The sequence below is a fragment of the Primulina tabacum genome, chromosome 8 (genome assembly GCF_025594145.1).
Source record: "Primulina tabacum isolate GXHZ01 chromosome 8, ASM2559414v2, whole genome shotgun sequence".
Taxonomy (NCBI): domain Eukaryota; kingdom Viridiplantae; phylum Streptophyta; class Magnoliopsida; order Lamiales; family Gesneriaceae; genus Primulina; species Primulina tabacum.
This window is the reverse complement of record NC_134557.1, coordinates 1,231,085-1,251,690: the sequence shown is the minus strand read 5'-3', so window position 1 is coordinate 1,251,690 and position 20,606 is coordinate 1,231,085. Positions and strand designations below refer to the sequence as shown.

The window sequence follows — 20,606 nt, the reverse complement described above, 5'->3', positions numbered from 1 at the left end:
CTCCTAAAATGATGAGTATGCTTCTTGAAGAAGTCCAAGATGAAACCATCTTGAATGTGATCCAATAAAATTTAGAGAAGCATTTTCTGATGATTCATCTAAATGACTTGTAGCCATGCAGTTTGAGAATAAATTCATGTATTTGAATCAATTGTGGTCCTTAGTAGATCTACATGAGGGAATTGTTCTCATAGAAAGCAAATGAATTTACAAAAAGAAACTTTTGGGTTTGATGGGAAGGAAAATGACCTTCAAAGCAAGATTGATAGCAAAAAGATATACTCGAAGGCAATGTATTAACTATGGGTAAAAATTTTCTCCAGTCGCAATGTTTAAGTCCGTTAAGATATTGTTATCGATAGCAGCATGGTATGATTATGGAATATTGGTGACATCAAGGAAGAGATTTACATGTCTCAACCAAAAATATTTACATCAGTAGGAAATGAGCATAAAATATGGAAACTTCAGATATCCATCTTGTTAGGATCGGTTAATACGAGTAAAGTGTTTAGAAATGTGATTGAATAAACACTTAAGCTTTTTAAGATATTTTTCGAATGTGAATCTGATTATAGAATCTTGTATGTCATCAGCTAATAAAAATAATAATAATAAATATAAATTTGTGATGCATATACACATATCTCAAGAAGTCATCAGTAAAGGTTTTAAGACTCACTCGTATGAACTAAATGACAAAATCAACGAATAATAGTACTACCTAACAATGTTAAACATTCTGATAAAAAATAACATTATAAAACAAAATTATTTCAATAATAATAAAAATAAAACTTCAAAAATATAACGATGCTCGATAACAAAAAAATATTACAAACACAACGTCGAATTTGGAAATAATGTCAAGCGGAGAATTGAGCAACTGAATTTCGGAGAATCGGACGAAGAATTACGCAACTGAATTTCGAGAATCGGATAGAGAATTGCACAAATATATTTTAGAGAGTAGGAGGAAGAATGCGCGGAATTTAAAGAGGAAAAGAGAGTCACGGATTCAATGAATTCGTGACAATTTTTTTGTTTTTGTTTTTGTTTTTTTTATAATGTAGAATCCGAAAACGAGTTCAACGGATTGTAATATTTTCATGACACTTTTCATTTTGCAATATTTTAATAAATACATTTTAAATTTATATTATTTTGCAATATTTTAATAAATAAAATTTAAATTTCACTAGATTTTGTGATCATAACTCAAAAATAAAATGAATAATGTTCATAAATTCGATTTTAAAATATTATTAGTAATAGAAAATATATGTTTTTAAAAGTCCAAAGAAACAGAAAAACATACGAAGGAGAAAAGAATAAATTAACTATTATTTGTATATATATTATTTTAATATAAATGAAAATGAGTACACGAGTTTGAAATATTTCTCAATTAAAAGTTCATTCAAAATATTTATGTTGAATAGATAAATTTTGACATTTTATAATTATATCTTAAATTTCAATTTTTTACTTCTATTGACATTTTTAATATTTTTAAATTTTTATAAAATTTTTAAAAATCAAATTTGAATATCACGTTAATTTTTTTAACTCTACAATAGTTTAAACTAGATATTTTTAAACTTTTATAAAATTTATAAAATTCTTAATTAAATATTTTTAGAATTATAAATTTCACAAAAATATCAAAGATATAGAAGAAATACCTGATCATTAATAAATCAATGGCATACATATAAACCATGCATCTGTTATTTTTACAAGACAAAAAAACACCAACACTAATATTCTACTTCTCCGCCACAAATTTCATCAATCCGCCGCACGACCTCAGCAATGGATGGTCTCTTCTCCGGATACCGCAACGTGCAAGAAATCGCCAAATACAAGAGCGGCACCATTTGTTCCTCGAGATCCTCGTACCGAAGCAATTCGGGATCGAACACTTCAATTGTCCACTTCTCTTCAACAACAGATTCCACCCAACTCGCCAGTTTGATCCCTTCCTTAGCCAGCGCTTCTTCGGGCGATTTGCTCGTCAGAAGTTCGAGCAGTATGACCCCAAAACTGTACACATCCGCAGGCTGTGTGGCATTGCGTGTGTCGATTATTTCCGGGGCTCGATAACCGTTTGTGGCGGATGCCGGAGGAACGAGTTGTATGAGGCCAAATTCTGTGATTCGAGGGATGTAGTACTTTGTTAGAAAGATGTTGGATGATTTAATATTCCCATGCGTGGTTTGGGGGCTGCTGGAGTGGAGATATTCGATCCCACGGGCTGTACCGAGGGCGATTCTTAGCCTGATTTCCCAAGAAAGTGACTGCTTGTTGGTTCCTGATGATGAAACATGTATACATGTGATCGGGTTCTTTAAGTCAATGGTAAGCAGAAAACAAGCAAGGAAACGAGAAATTTTTCTAGTGTATAGTGATATATATCGATAAATTTAAACCCAAACCTTAAATTTATAAGTGTGCGTTTGCGTTTCTGTGCTTACTCAACGGGAGAAAGATATTAGGCAGGATGAAAGTTTAAAGAAAAGGATTTATGGAGAAGAGAGGCTAACCATGAAGAAAAGCATACAAGCTTCTGTTCGACATAGGCTCGTAGATGATAAGCTTCTCTTCTCTGCCATAATAATACCCTTTTACCGGCAACAAATTCTTATGAATCAATGATCCCAGTTCTTCGATTTTCGACCTGAATTCTTTCTCTGAAACACTTGCGTTTTTCAACCTCTTCACAATCACCTGAAATCCAGTGTCTAAATACGCTTTATACGTTGATCCAACGCTCCCTTTCCCAAAAATCTCAGCCGAAGACCGGAACAGTTCTTGTAAAGTGAAAGTTTTCCCATCGAAAAACACGAATCCGTCATGCCCACTATTCTTGTTGACAATTTTGAATCTCTCATTTGAAGGGCTTCGGCCAGAAAATGTACTGTTTGATCTGTTTTCTTCTGTCATTGCTGTAGACTTCGGATTCCATGGTTCGTAGCCCGATGGCTTCATCGGGGAAGGTGGTATCCTTGGGATTGTTTTTATACTGTTGTATTTTCTCCGTAGAATGAGTACACACGTAAGAATTAGAAGAAATCCAATAGCTGATCCTGTAATAATCCCGGCTACTGCTTCACCTGACATCCTGTTTTTGGAGCAAGAAACAAGAGGTCCACCACAAAGGGAAGTTCCAAGAAATGATTGAGCAGAAAATTTATGATAACTCCGTGGAATCAAACCGATCAAACCATTAAAAGAAACGTTGAACTTTCTGAGATTACTGAGGCTATGCAAATCAGGAAGCGATCCAGTGAACTGGTTGTTTTCTAAATTCAAAGTTCTTATCTTTACTAGGCTATTAAAACCGGATGGCAGATCCCCTGAAAACTCGTTTCTTGCTAAATCCAAACGTAAAAGATTTGTCAAAGTGAAGAAACTCTCTGGAATCTCACCCGAAAAGCTGTTGCCTTGCAAGTGAAGATCAGTTAATTGAGAACATGAAGCTATATCAGAAGGAATCGGACCCGAAAGGGCGTTGTGGCGGAGGCTGAGGACTCTGAGTTCCGTCAAATTGCCAATGGTACTCGATGGCAGGTGCCCGATTAAGCCACTGCCCGGAAGACGTAGGGAAACCACACGGTTAGTCGTGTCATCACATTTTACGCCTTCCCACGTACATGGGGTGGTGTCAGCTGTGTTCCATCTAAAGGTGCGGCCACGGACGGAGGCACGTAGGCGGAGGAGGGCGATACGATCATCTGCAAGGCCGAGTAGTATGTGAGAAAAGAGAGTTAAACATAGGAAGAATGAGGACGTGAATTGGTTGGCGGGGAATGTCCATTTGAGGCGAATTAGTGTAAGAATATGCAGTATTTTGTGTATTTAAGGTTGTGGGAATTTTGAGAGAAGTGAGGAGTCAATTGGTCGTATCAGTGTTGCATTTCGTTAAAAGTGTATCTACTGTTTGTCTAGTACTTGTGATAATTTATTGTTAACTTTATAACCTAATATTTAGTTGACTCGAGAAATTCTTCGGCCTACGTAAACGGATTTAGGTATTTAAACATCGAGTAAAGTTGGTGGAGTCTCAAATTGATTGTATTGTGTTGTTCCACCGGACATGATAATTAAATTCAACTTTTGACCTCAATCTCATCAAAGTCAAATTTGACGCTAATACGTACGGACCCAATATAGAATATGATAGTTACCTAATATTATTATTCCATTAGGAAAATTCCTAATTTTTTTTTTATTTTTTAAAAATGTCTAAAAATTTTTGTATTTCAAAGTGTGATATCACCTTCCGCGGCTTCTCGTCAAAATTTAATTGCCACGCTAAGGTGTTTTAACACGTGATTTAAATTTTCAAAAATTTCGATTTAGAAAAATGATACTAAATTTTTGGTGAATACAACAATATTTTTGAATGCATCTCCCGTCATGGAAGTACGTTGTAAAGTTTTGTAGTCATGAAGCCACTAATCTCTCATCCAATGAAATGTTTAATTGTAATTATAATTTATCCATATACTAATTATTTCTTATATCAATCAAATCATTGCAATTTAAAATTTATGTATTACGCTTAATATAAAACTTTTATCTATATTTATTAATTAATTATTAAAAAAGTAAAATTATGTTGATTATAAATTTAATCAGTCAAACTACATATAATTATTTATCCATTACTATATTTATTAACTAGTTATTAACAAGGTAAGAATAGACACTTCCAGATTTTTTTTTTTTTTTATAATTTCGATTAAATATTAGAAACTAAACCCTGTCCCGATGGGCGAGGAAAATCCAAATTTGAAATTTGGAGTAATATGAACCCGTTATGTCAATTGTGGTGCAATAGAATTGCCAATTCAAGCCAGTTTCTGTCGTCAAGAATCATATAAAGAAGGCAAGAATACCAGAACTAAAAGTCGCTACCAAATTACAAAGAAAAACAAACAAAGCGCATAATGCAACTCATGAAACGTCGCCAGTCACAAGTCACGACTTTCAGATGAAGATGACTTTGGTCGATACTTTTTTCCAGCTGCTTCTGTCAATTGAATTGAATTAATAATAATAATAATAATAATAAAAAAAAAACAGACATTTGGGCATGGCAGCAAAGACATAGGATCGATGCCAGAGCATGGACTGTATTTTTAATTTCATTAATCAATTTTTACAATGTAATTTGAATGACTATAATATGAATATGGATGCTTTTATTTTACTTTATTTACATATAAAAATAAAACTATACAAAGGTAACTAATAATATTTGAGTGGATAGCAATTGATGTGTGAAGAAGTATGTCACAGGAGTTGGTGCAAATGTGTGCTTGTTAAAGATCTGCATGCACGCTGCAGATATATAATGTACGAGCTGCTTCAAGATTAATCCGGACAGCAAGAAAATAACCGAAGTGTCACAGCACAGCGTGTGATCGTCTGACAACAAATTGTGCTTGGGAATTGGGATGACACAAGCTAGTGTCTCAACTGAGATGATGTTACGTTGGATGAAACAAAAATGTGTAATCAATCAATGTCTAATAAATCATATCAAACGAAAATAATAATATTTGAGAGTTGAGACTCGACAAGAATTTTTCATTATCCCGTATATTTTATGAAATATATATTATCATATAAGTAACCGTATTAATTAGGTTAAGAATTTTTCTAATATCGTTTTCAAAATAAATAATATATGGTTTCATGAGTCGTGTGAATGTTTTTAATATCGCATTAACATAATTACGTACAGTAACATTATTGGATTAGATTATTTAAAATTAATTATGAAGATAAGCCTCTCAAGAAAATATGAAGGCAATTCGCCCTAAAATATATTATAGGATAAATTATACATGTTTCGAACTGCTGCGCTCATGGATTTTAGTATCCTATCGTTCATTGCAAGTGATGTCAACTAAAAGGAAAAACGAAACACAGTAATTGGTACTTAGTATTGAAAACAGCTCGAGAATTGAGAAATTGGTTTGATTCCAACTTCTGGAAAATGGTTTCGGTCTTGATTCGAGCGGTCGAGTCTACAGCACATACTGATCATCCAGTAATTGTTTCATTGCATTCCTTTTTGATTTGGATCTGCCTGATGAAACTATCTGATTCGATAGTATATATATATAGATGTAAGTTTTGATATATGATGCGATCCGGGTGAAATGGACGAGCAGGGTCGGGTGCTCCACCGGATCTGCTATCAAAATGATGAAGGAAATAAGATCAATGTAGATATCTGAACCAGAAGCTTCTTTCCCGAGCGGAGAGGATTTCCTGCACTCAAGAAGGTAACCACGTGAATGGGCGCCGGAGGGGTGTCCGGCGTGGCCACTCCGATGCTTAAGTCAGCGAATGATTCAAGCCAAGAACCAATGTAACCAAGTGATGGTTGTGATATTGGTGTCAATGAATGAATGTAAATGTAAAGAGAGAATCTGGTATTTATAGTAGGAGAAGTAATGATGACCTCGTTCTCCGTGCTACCTACTAATTATAGTAGGACGGCTGAGCACACCCTATATTCTGACATGTCAAATCTCATACTGGTCACATCCAGCCCATCTGATTTTGTCAACCCATCGGCCTGGTGTCAGAGATGGGACAGTCGCCCACATCCTATTCTGCTAGTATACTCGAGTGCGGTGCTCATATCCAGGTGGCCCGGGTAGAAAGTTCCCGGGAGTTTGAACGAGAGCCCGGGCGTCCGGTGGCCCGGGGAGGAGACGTCCCGGGCATTCACCCGCCCGACTCCTGATGAACCCTTCCTGCCGACTTGTCCTGATTCTGGCCATCCATCCAGTATCCTGGGTCGTCCATGTCCCGGGCACAAGAATCGTCCATGACTCGGGCACAACCCGGGCTATCCCGAGGGTATCATCAATATACAAAGTGGATCTTACCTAGCTAATTTGTTTTAATCAAGCAGTCAACCAAATATGTGTCTCAGGATAGACGATCGGAGAACAAACACAAATAAATTTTGAATTTGAAGAATTGAATCATATCACGAGTATACATAACAAGTATTTTGAAAAATTATTTGGTGTGATCTGGTTACTGAATATCGCGACTCATTATTTATTTATCGCGGCTTCTATCCAATGAGGCAGGTTCGTTAGCTAACTAGGAACCTCCATTCATCACCATTTCTTGCATTCTGCTGCCAAATTCCCTTGGCATCAGCAAATTTGGAAACCAGCATAATATTTACACACTGCATCATTTTAACCCAAAAAAAAAAAAAAAAACTGTTTTTTTCAAAAGGGTAGAGCCCAACACTCATGAGTTGGGTCGGGTTGAAGATGTGTCTCACAAAATTGAAGCCGTGAAATAGTTTCACAAATTGTATTTGTTAAATTGATTATAGTCATTAATCAGTTCCTCCATTGAATTAATGTCACCTAGTCCTTTGGATAGTAGATTCACTAGGTTTATTATAAAAGCTAAAAAACACTTTGTTTTACAAGAATAACCACCACAATTCTGAGCAATCTCTTGTACTAAACACATCGATATAATAAAAGTAATTAATCAAGAAAAAATAATATACTTAGTCCCTTAACTTGTACATATTTCATTTTTTATCTTCTTGTTGTTCAATTCAGGATTGTAGTCTACTTGCCATTTCTTTTTTTAGTCTTTTTGACGAATTATCGCTGAAGGTTAATAAATTTGAAATATATAACTTAATTATAAAGTTATTACAACCAGTAATTAATTGGAATCTATTCCACCAAATTCATTTATCAAATCAGAATTTTAATGTGAAAATTACAACATTAATTGTAACATATTTTAATTTAAAAAAGCCAAACTTTCATTTGCCTTTTAAATTATTTATATATATTGGGTAGGGTCTCCTTACACGGTTACACAAACAAATAATGTCTAATTAATATTTGTTGGTATGCGTTTTCATGTTTAAATCTTTTGAATCAGAGAGATACATTTTGGGATGTATAATCTTTTTATAATGCATCCTATCATACTTTAAATACATTTCAATACTTGTTAATCATTTATCTACAAATATTAAATTAGATTTCAATACATTTATGATACTCGTACGTGGGGTGGATTGTAATTAAGACATGATAAACCGGAAATTATAAAATCAATTCTTTATCGGGGAAAAAAACCGTAACCCCAACCGATCAAATTGAAACCAAAAATTGTATTTTGAAAATTATAATCAATTATTTAAATTGGAAAAAAAAAGATCTCACAAATCTTTATGTGTGAGATGAGTCAACTCTACCGATATTCACAATAAAAAGTAATACTCTTAACATAAAAAATAATACTTTCTCATAGTTGAACCAAATAAAATATATATTTAATAAAATATGACTCATGAGATCGTGTCTTAAAAAATCAATTTGCACCAAATAGAGTACAAATCTGGTGGAGATGTGTTTCATGAGGTGTTTAGATACATGCCCCGTGAGATACCCAAGATGAGCCCTGAATTAATTCAAGGCTGCGGTTTGCTTCAAGGAGATTTGGGAAGTGTTGGTTCTGTAATCTTCTGGAAATACACACAAGGTATCTACATTTATTTCGTTCTTATCTATTTCTCATTTCTATGCATGTATATTATCCCGCCCTAATGATAATTATGACGATGCTTTACTGTGGCATATAAACCTCAGATGCGTGAGTTTGATCTCTCGTTGTGTATATATTGTAAATAAAGAAAAGTGAATCGATCGGACTCAAATGTTCACTCCCCTTACTTTCCATATTTAAATGTTACAACACCAACAGCAAACAGGCATATCAAATTATTTAAAACACACACACACACAGATATATATATATATATATAGAAGGAAGGGAAACAAGCGTAGCAAATTATTCACTTTTTACTGCCAACGATCGAAATGGATGTTCATCGACATTATGTTGTCTTGTTTAGATGATGAAGCTCGATATCACGGGTGATATTAATGCACAATCCCAACTTAGCGAGAGGTTCTTCAACATCCTCATTAAAACGGTTTTTATAAAACCGTTGTCATAGATCATTTTTTAAGCAAAAGACAACGGTTTTTATAAAACCGTAATACCATTGTGTTTTGTTTTAACCTCACGCTAATCGACAACGGTTTTCTTACAACCGTCGCTAATGTTAGCGACCGTTATAGATAAATCGTCGATAATTTCAAAGTCGCGACGGTTTAGTTTAAATCGTCGCTAATGTTAGCAACAGAAACAAGTAAACACGTCGCTAATTTTACCAACGGTTCAAAGAATACCGTCGCTAATTTCAAAAATTCGTTACCACCTAAAATTTCCTCCCTTTTCTTCCACCAAATTAGCGACGCTTTAACTATAACTGTCGCTAAAATTAGTGACAGTTGTAATAAAACCGTTGCTAATTTCAAAAATTCGATCCCGCATAAAATTCCCTCCATTGTCTTCCACCACTCTCTATAAATACCATCAAATTCGCTACATTTTCTTCCACTTCACTTCGCAACACTTAAAATTTTTCTCACTTACACGATTTTACAACTTTACAACACTTAAAATTTTTATCTCTTACACGATTTTAGCACTTCAAAACAATTAACATTTTTATCTTTTACACGATTTTATCACTTCATGAAACTTACATTTTTTTATATCTTACACGATTGTACCAATTCACAACACAGATTTATTAAATTATTAATTTTTTTTATTTTACGTAAAATATTAGCGACAGTTTTTCGAATGCCGTCGCTAAATTTAGCGACGGTTTCGCTAAATTTAGCGACGGTTATTAAACCCTCGCTAAATAGAGACGGTTTATATATGTATTCCGTCGCAAATGCTGATGTATATTATGTTTCAATTCGAAAAACTTGTGAAGATGCAAGAAAAAACTGTGCACCAGAAATGAGTTTTTTAAAATATAAGAATTGTTAAATTATATTTGATTGTGCTTGAAGAACCATAGATGACATATTTATAAATCGACAAATATATATGATGAATATTTTTTGTTTTGTTAAAAGTCGTTATAGCGGATCGTAACGGTGTTATTTAAATATTTTAAACTATACAGCAGCATAACATCATGTTTTTATTATTTTAGCAGCAGACGCAGTTATTATACTCAACGAGATATAATATTTTATATATAATAATTATATTTGTTTTTACAAAAATATAACGATATAACTACGATCATAAGTTGTTACTAATGAAAGTTTGGAAGATACTTTCTTAGCTCCTTGAGTCGAGCTTCAGCAGTTCAAATAATCTCTTATCAAGCGAAATTCCACTTTTGATTTCTCATATTCAACTACTCGTGTAGTATTCATTGATATTCATTAAAATGATCGATTACCATATTTAAAAGCAATAAAAAAAACGTTGATATACATATATACATATTGTCGACAAATTTGCGGATAACATTAAATGTGGAGACAAATTGAGAGATGATATTGAATGTGCATGATTTCTTGAAAAATTAAAATCATATTTTCCAAGCGTTGTCTTTGGATGAAAGCAAATACAATTGATATTGTCTTCTCGTGTTCACAAGCCAGATGAGCTCTATAAATAGAACTCTCCTCCATCAGTTGAGATCATCTCATTCTCGAATATTTCTCTCATCTTATAGCATTTAAATGTTTAGTTCTATAATATTTTTTAGGTGTTTTGTTCTCCTATAATAAGAGAGAGTGTGTTCTCTTTGGAAACACAGTGAGTGGTTGTTCTACCGTAGAATTCAGTACTTTTTTTTAATATTCAGTAAACCATTAATATATGACATTAGCAATCAATCCTTCATGTGATGATGAGCCTCGATGTCTCTTGTAACATCAAGTATGAATCCCATTCGCGAGAGCGGTTCTTCGACGTCATCGTCAAGCTTCTCGTACTGAGAAGTCCATGTAACTAGACAGATATCCCCATTTGTTTTGGCATGAAACCTGGCTTTGTAAAGCTGCTTCACGTCACCGTCGATCACTTCTTATGTGATCGATCTCTTCTCTTCATTGACTGCTTTGAGTATGTGCGTAACCACTTTCTCCTTGCCATCTGCAAGTGTAATAATACAAGGGTATTGCCACTTAATTGCATTTGGTGTGATATTTTGTGTTATTTAATCAAAACGATAAGTGGAATTAAACTTGATACCTAATAATGGCATCCATTTTCCTTTATTTTATCCATATAATCGATCAATGTCAAATGAATCATATTTAATCGATTTATAATTATTTATTTATTTAATAGAGAAAGTTATGTTCTGTACTTGGCGTACTCATGCGGTTGGAGAAAGGTATATCTACGAACAGGTCAAGGCAATTTCGATTATGCGAATAATTGAAATATTAACTTTATTTACATTAATTTGAGAGAGGCAGACAAAATATTTAAAAATGATCTGTCGATTATATAAATATAAATGAACGGGACAAGGTCTGTAAAACAACCAACATATTTAATTCAAAGACAGTATTAAACACTGTGGGATCCAGAGCCGTATCTTATGTAAGGTCAAAGAGGCTTTCGTCTCAGGACCCGGCCTTGAAAGAGACCTGAACTTATTATTACAATTATTTTATTTTTATGATTATATGTTGAATTGATATCAAGTAAAAAAATCTAACTCAAAATTTAAAAAAAAAAAAACAATCTGAATTTTTTTTTATTAATAATCGATTAAACTCGATTTTATCTGAAAATTCGGTTTGAATAATTTAAAGAATATAAATAAAGTTTTGAGTTTTGTTGAATTTGAAAAAAAATTAAAGAATTAGCATTTAACTAGTTTGATTAAGTATAATATGGAGCTTCAATAAGCTTGAGTCACATTGGACATTTATACATTTACTACGGTGAGTTGTGATCAAAGTTGATGGTTATAAGATGTTATTCAACAAATTAATAAAACCAAGTGATATTCTATAGTGTTTGACGATACTGAATGATTTATTCTCAAATACTTATGTTGTCCTTAAGATTTTATTACTCGGACCAGTCACAACTCATCAGCAGAAAATAAGTTTCTCGAAATTGAAGTTAATCAAAAAATATTTGTGATCAACAATGCCATATGACATATTAAATGGGCTAGTAGTGTTGTAGAATGACAAAGAAATGATCCGACAACTAGACTATACCGATTTGATAAATATTTTCGTGTTTAAACAAATAGACCAGTATTATTTATATAATTATTTCAATTATTTATTGACTTATTATTAATGTAATATGTTGTTTTTGGTCATATGATTTATTTATGTATTTCTCATTATACTTGTAATTTGCGAACTTTTATAATTATTTTTTACAATAAGATGGCAATTTTTACTTTTTGCCTCAGGCTTCATCGAACACAAGTACCCTGGATCCCACTCAAGAAGATATATTATTGGTTGCTAAAAATAAAATCTAACCAAATATATAAAAATTCGAGAAAAAAGATATTTTAGATATCATATCCCAAAAAGAAAGGCCAAAAATAAAAATAAAAATTGCGTGTGCGTTTATCTTCGGTGATGCAAAAATAAAGTAGAAAAATTAATGAACGTAAGTACCAAAATGAAATGATGCACAAGCAAATCATCTATTATTCAGTGTCAAATGAATAATATATATTTTGCGCTATCATAACATAAAAAAAAAAAACACATTAATTAACAAATTCACAGTGGTTTATTATAAATGGAGATAGCTGTTACTTGGTCACGCTTTTCTAATTAATCAGTTCAAATATCAAAGAAATCGTTTTTCACACAAGACAAACCAAGCTGAACTGAAAAGAATTTCGAGTGTTTGCCCGTCTTAAAATATAACAAAGCATCGAGATTTTTCAAGCAAAATCTCAAGTCCCAAGTGCTAAGATAACTTTTTTTAAAAACAATCTGGTGAATTATTCAGTCATTATTGTCTATGAAACCCAGAATAATAAAATGTGACAATTTCGCGAATCTTCACTTGTCTTTGTCGGCTGATTTCGTGACAAGGGATCTGCTAAATCTTGTCTCATTTTCTTGTCACGTTTTTCATACACAAACAAAATATATCATACAGTGTTATAAAACTATGTATCTGACATTAATTATCACATAAATTTTCTATAACATTTTTGGTTTCTCATCCCCATAATTAATTGTTTAAAAAAAAATACATGTTTGATAAAATAAAACCTGAATGTTCTTACGTTCCCCGGTGCATATAATATGTTATAATTATAAATTATATTATAATTTATAAAAGTACTTAAAATATGGCGTACAACGTGAATACGTGATTAATAGGTGTAGTTAAGAAATAAAATGCAATTTATTTAATAAGAAGATCGTTACGAGATCGTTACAGAGACGCTTGAAATGACTACCATCACAATAGCTTAGGCAACAATTAAACAAAAAGATTTTGTTTAAATTTTTGAAGATTCTTTAAAATGTGATAAGTGAGACTTTATAGTATTTTTAATATTATTTGTAACCTATAAGTTTAAACAATGGAATTTTTAATTTAACAAATATATGTATTGTCAGACCCGAGACTCGAGCGCGTTGACACTGTAAGGGTTATTGCTTGACAGATGTGAGTGTATATAACAATAGCAGTATAAGATTGTAAATTTGTGTTTTATCAGAATTAAGTGTTGTGCCGAATGTTACAACATTTCAGACAACATGCAGCACAATATTAAAGTTTATAACACAAATTGTCTTTAAATAAATACGATGGACTAGATTAAATTTGCACAAGTATAAATATTTGTGCGGTGCCTCAAGACAAAAATTAATAACTATAAAACTAATGAGTTTACACGAAAACAATATCAATAGTGATTACTACTAAAATCAATTTTCTCAATTCAACACGTTGATAAATGCTTCCTAAAAACAAATAACCATAATAAAACTTATTCAAGAGAGCAAAAATGTGATGCCAAAAACTGGAGCAACAAAACGATCTTCAGCTAACTTCGTCACAGAATTTGTCCTGTAGATGTCTCTAACAATCAAGGCAACAACATCTACAGACAACACACGGTCTCAACACTTCTTCGATCAGCAGCAACTTTGTAAATCTTTTTCTCTTAAACTTGTGTTGCATGAATCTCCTTTGAAAAAACTCATTGTTCAACGTCCTTGTGTCTCTTATTTATGGTCAAAAACTTGTGTGAGACGGTCTCACGGGTCGTATTTTGTGAGACGGGTCTCTTATTTGTGTCATTAATGAAAAAATATTACTTTTTATGCTAAGAGTATTACTATTTATTGTGAATATCAGGTAGGGTTTACCCGTCTCACAGATAAAGAGATTTGTGAGACCGTCTCACAAGAGATCTACTATAATTTATATACTTTATCTCTCTTATATTTTATATCCAAAAGAAAACTTATTTCACAAGGAAAATAGGAGTTTAATTAGAAACAAACTCCTTTTAAAGATTGATGTCATATCATAATAATATTTGCATAATTATCTCATTATCTAGAAAGAAAAAATCTCATTTAATATTATACACAATCAAATCAACAAGGAAAAGATAATATTCGAGAAATAAATTAAATTAGGAAATTATATTCTTTTCAGACACGACGTTGTTTAACAAACAAAATCGTAAAATAATAAGACTCGCAGTACAATATAAACCAAAATTAGTCTGCTTCATAAATAAATTGTCTTTACAATGAAAATTCACAGAAACAAAAAAAGGTTGTGTCAGTATTTACAACTTAAATAAAATTGAAATAAAATGACTAAGATATGTTCTTAAATGTGAAAACATCCTCTTCACAGGCCTAAAAACATAATCTGCACCTTTTTTTTTTATTGATTCTCTTTCTTATTTGGGAAGGAGAGTAAGATGTGGGTGTTTGGAGAAGCACTCATCAAGTTGGAACACCTAACCAAGTGGGGTTGATCGATATGATCGAATAAAAAATACATATATATTTATATGATTCGAAAGAAGTATGTCGAATACAAATCAAACAGAACAAAACAATGGCGATCAAATGGCACAAACTTTATATTCTTTTCAATTACTAATTGGTCAGTCTCTAATTTTCAATCTTCTAAGGGGCGTGGTCTGAAACAATTATAATCTCACCGTTTAGGAGTCACAAAAAAACTTATCAAAGCAAACCGAAACGATGCATTTTATTGTAACGACCATGTGATATCTCAATCTTGAGCTCCCTCCGTAACTTTCTCTTGTAAACTTACTTCTTCTAAGTCTGGGACCTTCTTTTCTCATGGGCTTTCTCGTGCACCATTACATGATCATATCAAAACGAAGCGAAGCGAAGCAATCATATATCAAATTGAAAGAACATGTCATGTAGATCGAATTTTCGAAACAATATGTATATATTTTAACAAAAAACACAAGTCAACTTAAAAAAAACAAGTGTGTAAAACTTTATAAATCTAACATTAAAATAACCGTGTATTTTTCAAATCAAAATAATAGAAGGAAAGGATCTTATGAATATCTAATATTTTATAACAACTAGTAAAAGATACACACGTGTTGCATGTGTTATTATTATTTTTAATTTGATCAAATAATAATGAGCAGGTCTCTTGTGAGACGGTCTCACGAATCTTTATCTGTGAGAAGGGTCAATCCTATCGATATTCACAATAAAAAGTAATACTCTTAGTATAAAATGTGATACTTTTCATGGATGACCCAAATTGGAGATCTGTCTCACAAAATACGACCCGTGAGACCGTCTCACACAAGTTTTTGTCATAATATTAAACAATTATTCTAAAAAATGTGGAGTGAAAATAATGTAAGTTTTCTAATTGCTTGATGATCTATTTATAGGTGTATCGAGATAGACGCGCCATCTTCATCTTCATATTTCGAAAATTCAAGATAGATTGTGATATAGATATTTAAATTTTATTCTCGATTGATATATGATGATTACTATATGCTTATCTGGCAAATCTTTTATCATTATACATGTCCACAAATTGCTAAATTCATTCCATTATCTAGTCAAGTTTTAAAATTTTGGGCATAAATCAATACCAAACTCGAAAATTTATCCAGTTTCATTTCCAGTATTTAAAATATTATATTTGAAAATTTGCGGGCTGTGCATGTATGACTAAAAGGATTTTAGAATAAATGTGATATCATTCTAAATTGTTATTACATTCCTTATTTTGATTTTGCTCATCTAATTAGTGAAACTTCAATCTTACATATATTATTTTTTGACGGAATATTGACATGATAATAAAAATATTTGGTGTCACACTAACAATTATCCGTGACATATTGACAATATCTAGTATCACCTCGACGCTCTTGCCAAAATGTACTGAAATGGCCAAAGAAGCAACTTAATTGCACTTATGAGACTTGATATTTGTCAATTGGGTCAGCGGATTATTACATCTTGTTAAATTCTCATGGAAAAATGAGAGGCTAAACGCAAATATTATTTTTTCTATATAAAAAAAGGAAGCCAGAGTCATGACTTATGTATATATAAAGAGGACTTTGGTTAGCTTCATTTCACTTGGAAATATCTAAATTACTGGAGTATATTGTTAGAGATTAGACGTATGGGTCTTCTTGGGAAATTAACGGCCGAAATAGAATACAAATCTGGTGGAGATGTCTTCCACGAACTTTTTCGATTCAAGCCACATCAGATTTCAAACATGAGCCCCGGCATAGTTCAAGGTTGTGATTTGCATGAGGGAGAATGGGGAGCCGTAGGTTCAAAAATCTTCTGGAACTACACACATGGTAAGGCATGCAAGCAGCAGTAACATTAAACTTTTCTAACGAGCTTTTAGTGCTTTAATTTTTCAGCTAAATTAAGCTCATATTCTGCTCAGATTTATGAACCCTTTTGAACTGCAGATGGCAAGGAGAAAGTTGTTAAACATGAAGTAGAAGCCATCGATGAAGAAAAGAAATTAATCGCACTCAAAGTGCTTGAAGGTGATGCATTGCAGATTTACAAAGCGTTTAAGTTAACTATTCATGTGGCAACAAATGGAGATATTGATCTGGTAACATGGATTTTGGAGTATGAGAAACGCAATGAAGATGTGGAAGATCCACTCACTTTGTTGGGATTATTCATTGATCTTACAAAGGACATCGAAACTCATCACGCCAAGGAATAATGAAGAGTGTGTTTCAAATAATAAAATCTGTGTCTGTGTATTGTGTCATAAAATAACAATAAGTTTTTAAATATCACAGATTGAAGATGATGAATATCTCTCCTTATGCTGTTGGCAGATGTTGGATTATGGTTTGCTGAAGTTTGAGGAAAATATATCTTTTAAAATATTGTGTTATCTTATCCCGTAAATTTCTATAATCAATTTGCTTATAATAAGACTGAGAGTTTCAGATAGACATACTTTGTTACGTTAGATATTGAATATGTGAACAGTTTTTTCGAATGATGAGATTATTGAATGATCGATAAAAAAATTATATATTAGAAAATCATGAAATACATGGTGATAATTACCTTTTGAGTATCCTACAATTGTTTTTGTTTTTGGGTAGGACAAAGAGCATTTTTGGAATAAAATGGGTATATTTTAAAAGTATATAACATAATGGTATTAGTATAATTATAAGATTCGCCCATAAATACACTGAGTTTTATTATAGATGGGTCTTACTAGGAGGGAAGTTAACAACCCAGATAGAATACAAATCTGGTGGAGATGTACTCCATCAACTCTTTAAGTACAGACCACACCGGGTATCAAAGATGAGCCCTAAATTAGTTTGAGGTTGTGATTCGCACGAAGGAGAATGGGGAGATGTTGGCTCCAAAATGTTCTGGAAGTACACACAAGGTAATTAGCTTAAATTTTGTAGTGATCCTTTATTCAAAAACCTTTTGCGAATTAATTCGATATAATTCATTTGAATTGTCTCCTAGACATAGTTTGATACATGCGGTAAGGGATGGATTGATAAATAATCATCCTTATCTCATGTTTGGTATCTTTTTAAAAAGCCCATGATATTGATAAATAATTTTTTAGAAGGATAAAATGTCCCTTGTGATAATTTTAATTTAATGATAAAATACACTACAAATGACTTAATGCCCTCAATTTATAAATGATTTTTATAAATCTATGCTAGTAGGTAGAAATTAAAATCAAATAAATAATTTTATTTATTTTTATATATTATATAATATGATAATTACATAAATGAATTCGAGATAATTATATAAATAATTTTTATAAATATCAATAAAATTATTAGTATCACTCGATTAACATTAAAAATGGATATTTGACTTGACTCACAAAATCAAGGGCTCAATTATCATATTATATAATATATAAAATTAGGTAAAAATAAATGAATCATGCAAATAAAAAATATGAACTCAAGCAACAACTTTGAAATTATAAAATTTATTATGATAAGGTTAATTTTGTCATTACAATATAATATATAAATTTAATCACTCTTATTAAAATCATACCAAACATTAAATATAATATCCTACATCTTATTTATCCTTAACTTATACTTATATTATATATCACACGTTTATCCTATCATGTATACCAAACTATGTCTTAGAGGGCAAGGAGAAAAGGGCTAAGCACGAAGTAGAAGCATTATTTGATGAAGAGAAGAAATTGATCGCACTCAAAGTGGTTGAAGGCGATGTGCTGGAGGTTTACAAAGCTTTGAAAATAACAGTGCATGTGGAAACCAACAAACAGAAAGAAAATCCAGCGCTTTACCCTGCGAACGGAAGAGTATCAGGTTCCATGGTCATTAAAAAATATCCAGCAAACGGATTTTTCATGATATTGATAATATTTATTGTTGTGGCTTAAGATGACGATGTTTAGAAAAATCTATATAAATTCAGAATTCATCAATGGAGCGGATTGAATAAAGATCTCAATATGGAAGTACGATGCGCGCCACCACATATTTTTCATAACTGCGGTTCTTCCATATAATGAAAAATCCTGAAAACTTTGTCGTTACTGCGGCTTCTCCCATTTAATGAAAGTACGATGCCACCACATATTTTTGTTCGTTGAGTGGTAGCTGATAGTTGTTATATATCATTTGGATAAAATTTCTGACAATTATATATATGAGCTTGGACGGTTAGCTTTCAGAATTGAGGTAGGTTCAACTCTGAATCTTAATATGGTATCAGAGCTCAAGTTTCATCGTTATATATTGGATTACTCATAGTTGTATCACCCGTTCTGCCGATAGGTAGATTATTTGTAAACTTCATGCTTTAAATATTAGTTGTCGCAAATCAGTTGAATAAAATTTCTGAGAGCTATATATATTGATTTGGACAATCATCTCCTTTGAACTAGCTTGCACCGATTCAATTATATCACTTGTCTCGCTTACCTTTCAATTATTTCTCAAACTAATTAAATGTGTCAGATAGGTGAGACATGAGCCATAGTGGTATTGGGTCTCACGGTATGTTAGTTGTCTTAAACCAATTGAATAAAATCTTTGAGAGATATATATATGGACTTGGACAATCATCATCTTTGAGTTAATTTTTGAGGTTGAGTTAAGTTCAAGCCTCAATCTTACTAGTAGTATCTAAAACACCGGCCCCAATTCAATTATATCACTTGTCTCGCTAATCTTTCAATTATTTCTCAAACCAACTAAACATATCAGGTCTTGGGCCTCACCTATAGCTTAAGGTGAAAAAAAAAATATCGAATTTTTGATATGTTGATCATATGGTACTGAAATTTTTAGTATATTGAATTTTTTGGGTACGGTATGGTACCGATTACGAAATTTTCAATACGGTAACAATATGAAATCTGAAAATTTTCGTTATATACAGAAATATCGAAATAATATATATAAAATAAAAAATATATAATATTTTTAAAAAATAAAGTTTATATTTAAAAAAAATAAGGTATTTTTGGTATAAAACGATATCATATCGAAATCTCTGTATAATGCAATATTTCGATATAATCGATATACTAACTATAAATACAGAAAATATATCAAAATTTTAATTACGGTGTCGATATAAAAAAATTTAATACTGTAATTTTTGATACGATATACTATATGTATTATTTGGTATAATATATTACGATACGAGACACTACCCTTAGCAAATGATCTTTGGCGTCTCACATCTCTATTGAATTCACATATCTGATCGACATATATATGATGTCGATTTATTTATTTTTTGTGATTGTGATATAATTTTAAAATAAGTAATTCAATCTAATATAATATTAATTAAGCTAATGACTCATTCGACTCTACGTTTCAAAATTCGTACGTAATGCATAATCAACTTCTTGTATTTCTTGTATATATCCCATCCCACTTGCCAATATTCAGACACGGATGAAATCAAGCAGCTTCTTCAACATTGTATTCAGATCGATGGACTTGAACCATTTTAATCGCAAATCCGATTCTCATATATAGTACGTATTAACCGTTATAAATTATTATAAATTATATGTTTCAGCCTTTGATATATAATAACTGAGCGAAAATTAATTATTGGAATTTTAAATTGGAATCTACCTTGACAAAAGCTTTAGCAGTTGATCGACAGTGATGA

The 20,606-nt window shown here is 31.9% G+C and overlaps 2 protein-coding genes across 2 annotated transcripts; one reads left to right on the top strand and one right to left on the bottom strand.

Moving 5' to 3' along the window:
• Window positions 1–1,696: 1,696 nt before the first annotated feature.
• Window positions 1,697–3,858, bottom strand: LOC142554379 (putative inactive receptor kinase At1g48480; the record flags this gene model as incomplete). Its single annotated transcript, XM_075665045.1, has 2 exons — window positions 1,697–2,314; window positions 2,547–3,858. Coding segments are annotated over 2 exons (1,866 nt in total), but the record flags the coding sequence as incomplete, so codon positions are not given.
• Window positions 3,859–16,517: 12,659 nt separating this feature from the next.
• On the top strand, window positions 16,518–17,322 carry LOC142552726 (kirola-like). Its single transcript, XM_075662501.1, has 2 exons — window positions 16,518–16,759; window positions 16,877–17,322. The coding sequence occupies exons 1-2, from the start codon at window positions 16,573–16,575 to the stop codon at window positions 17,143–17,145; spliced, it is 456 nt and encodes a 151-aa protein (XP_075518616.1). The 5' UTR covers window positions 16,518–16,572; the 3' UTR covers window positions 17,146–17,322.
• Window positions 17,323–20,606: the final 3,284 nt, after the last annotated feature.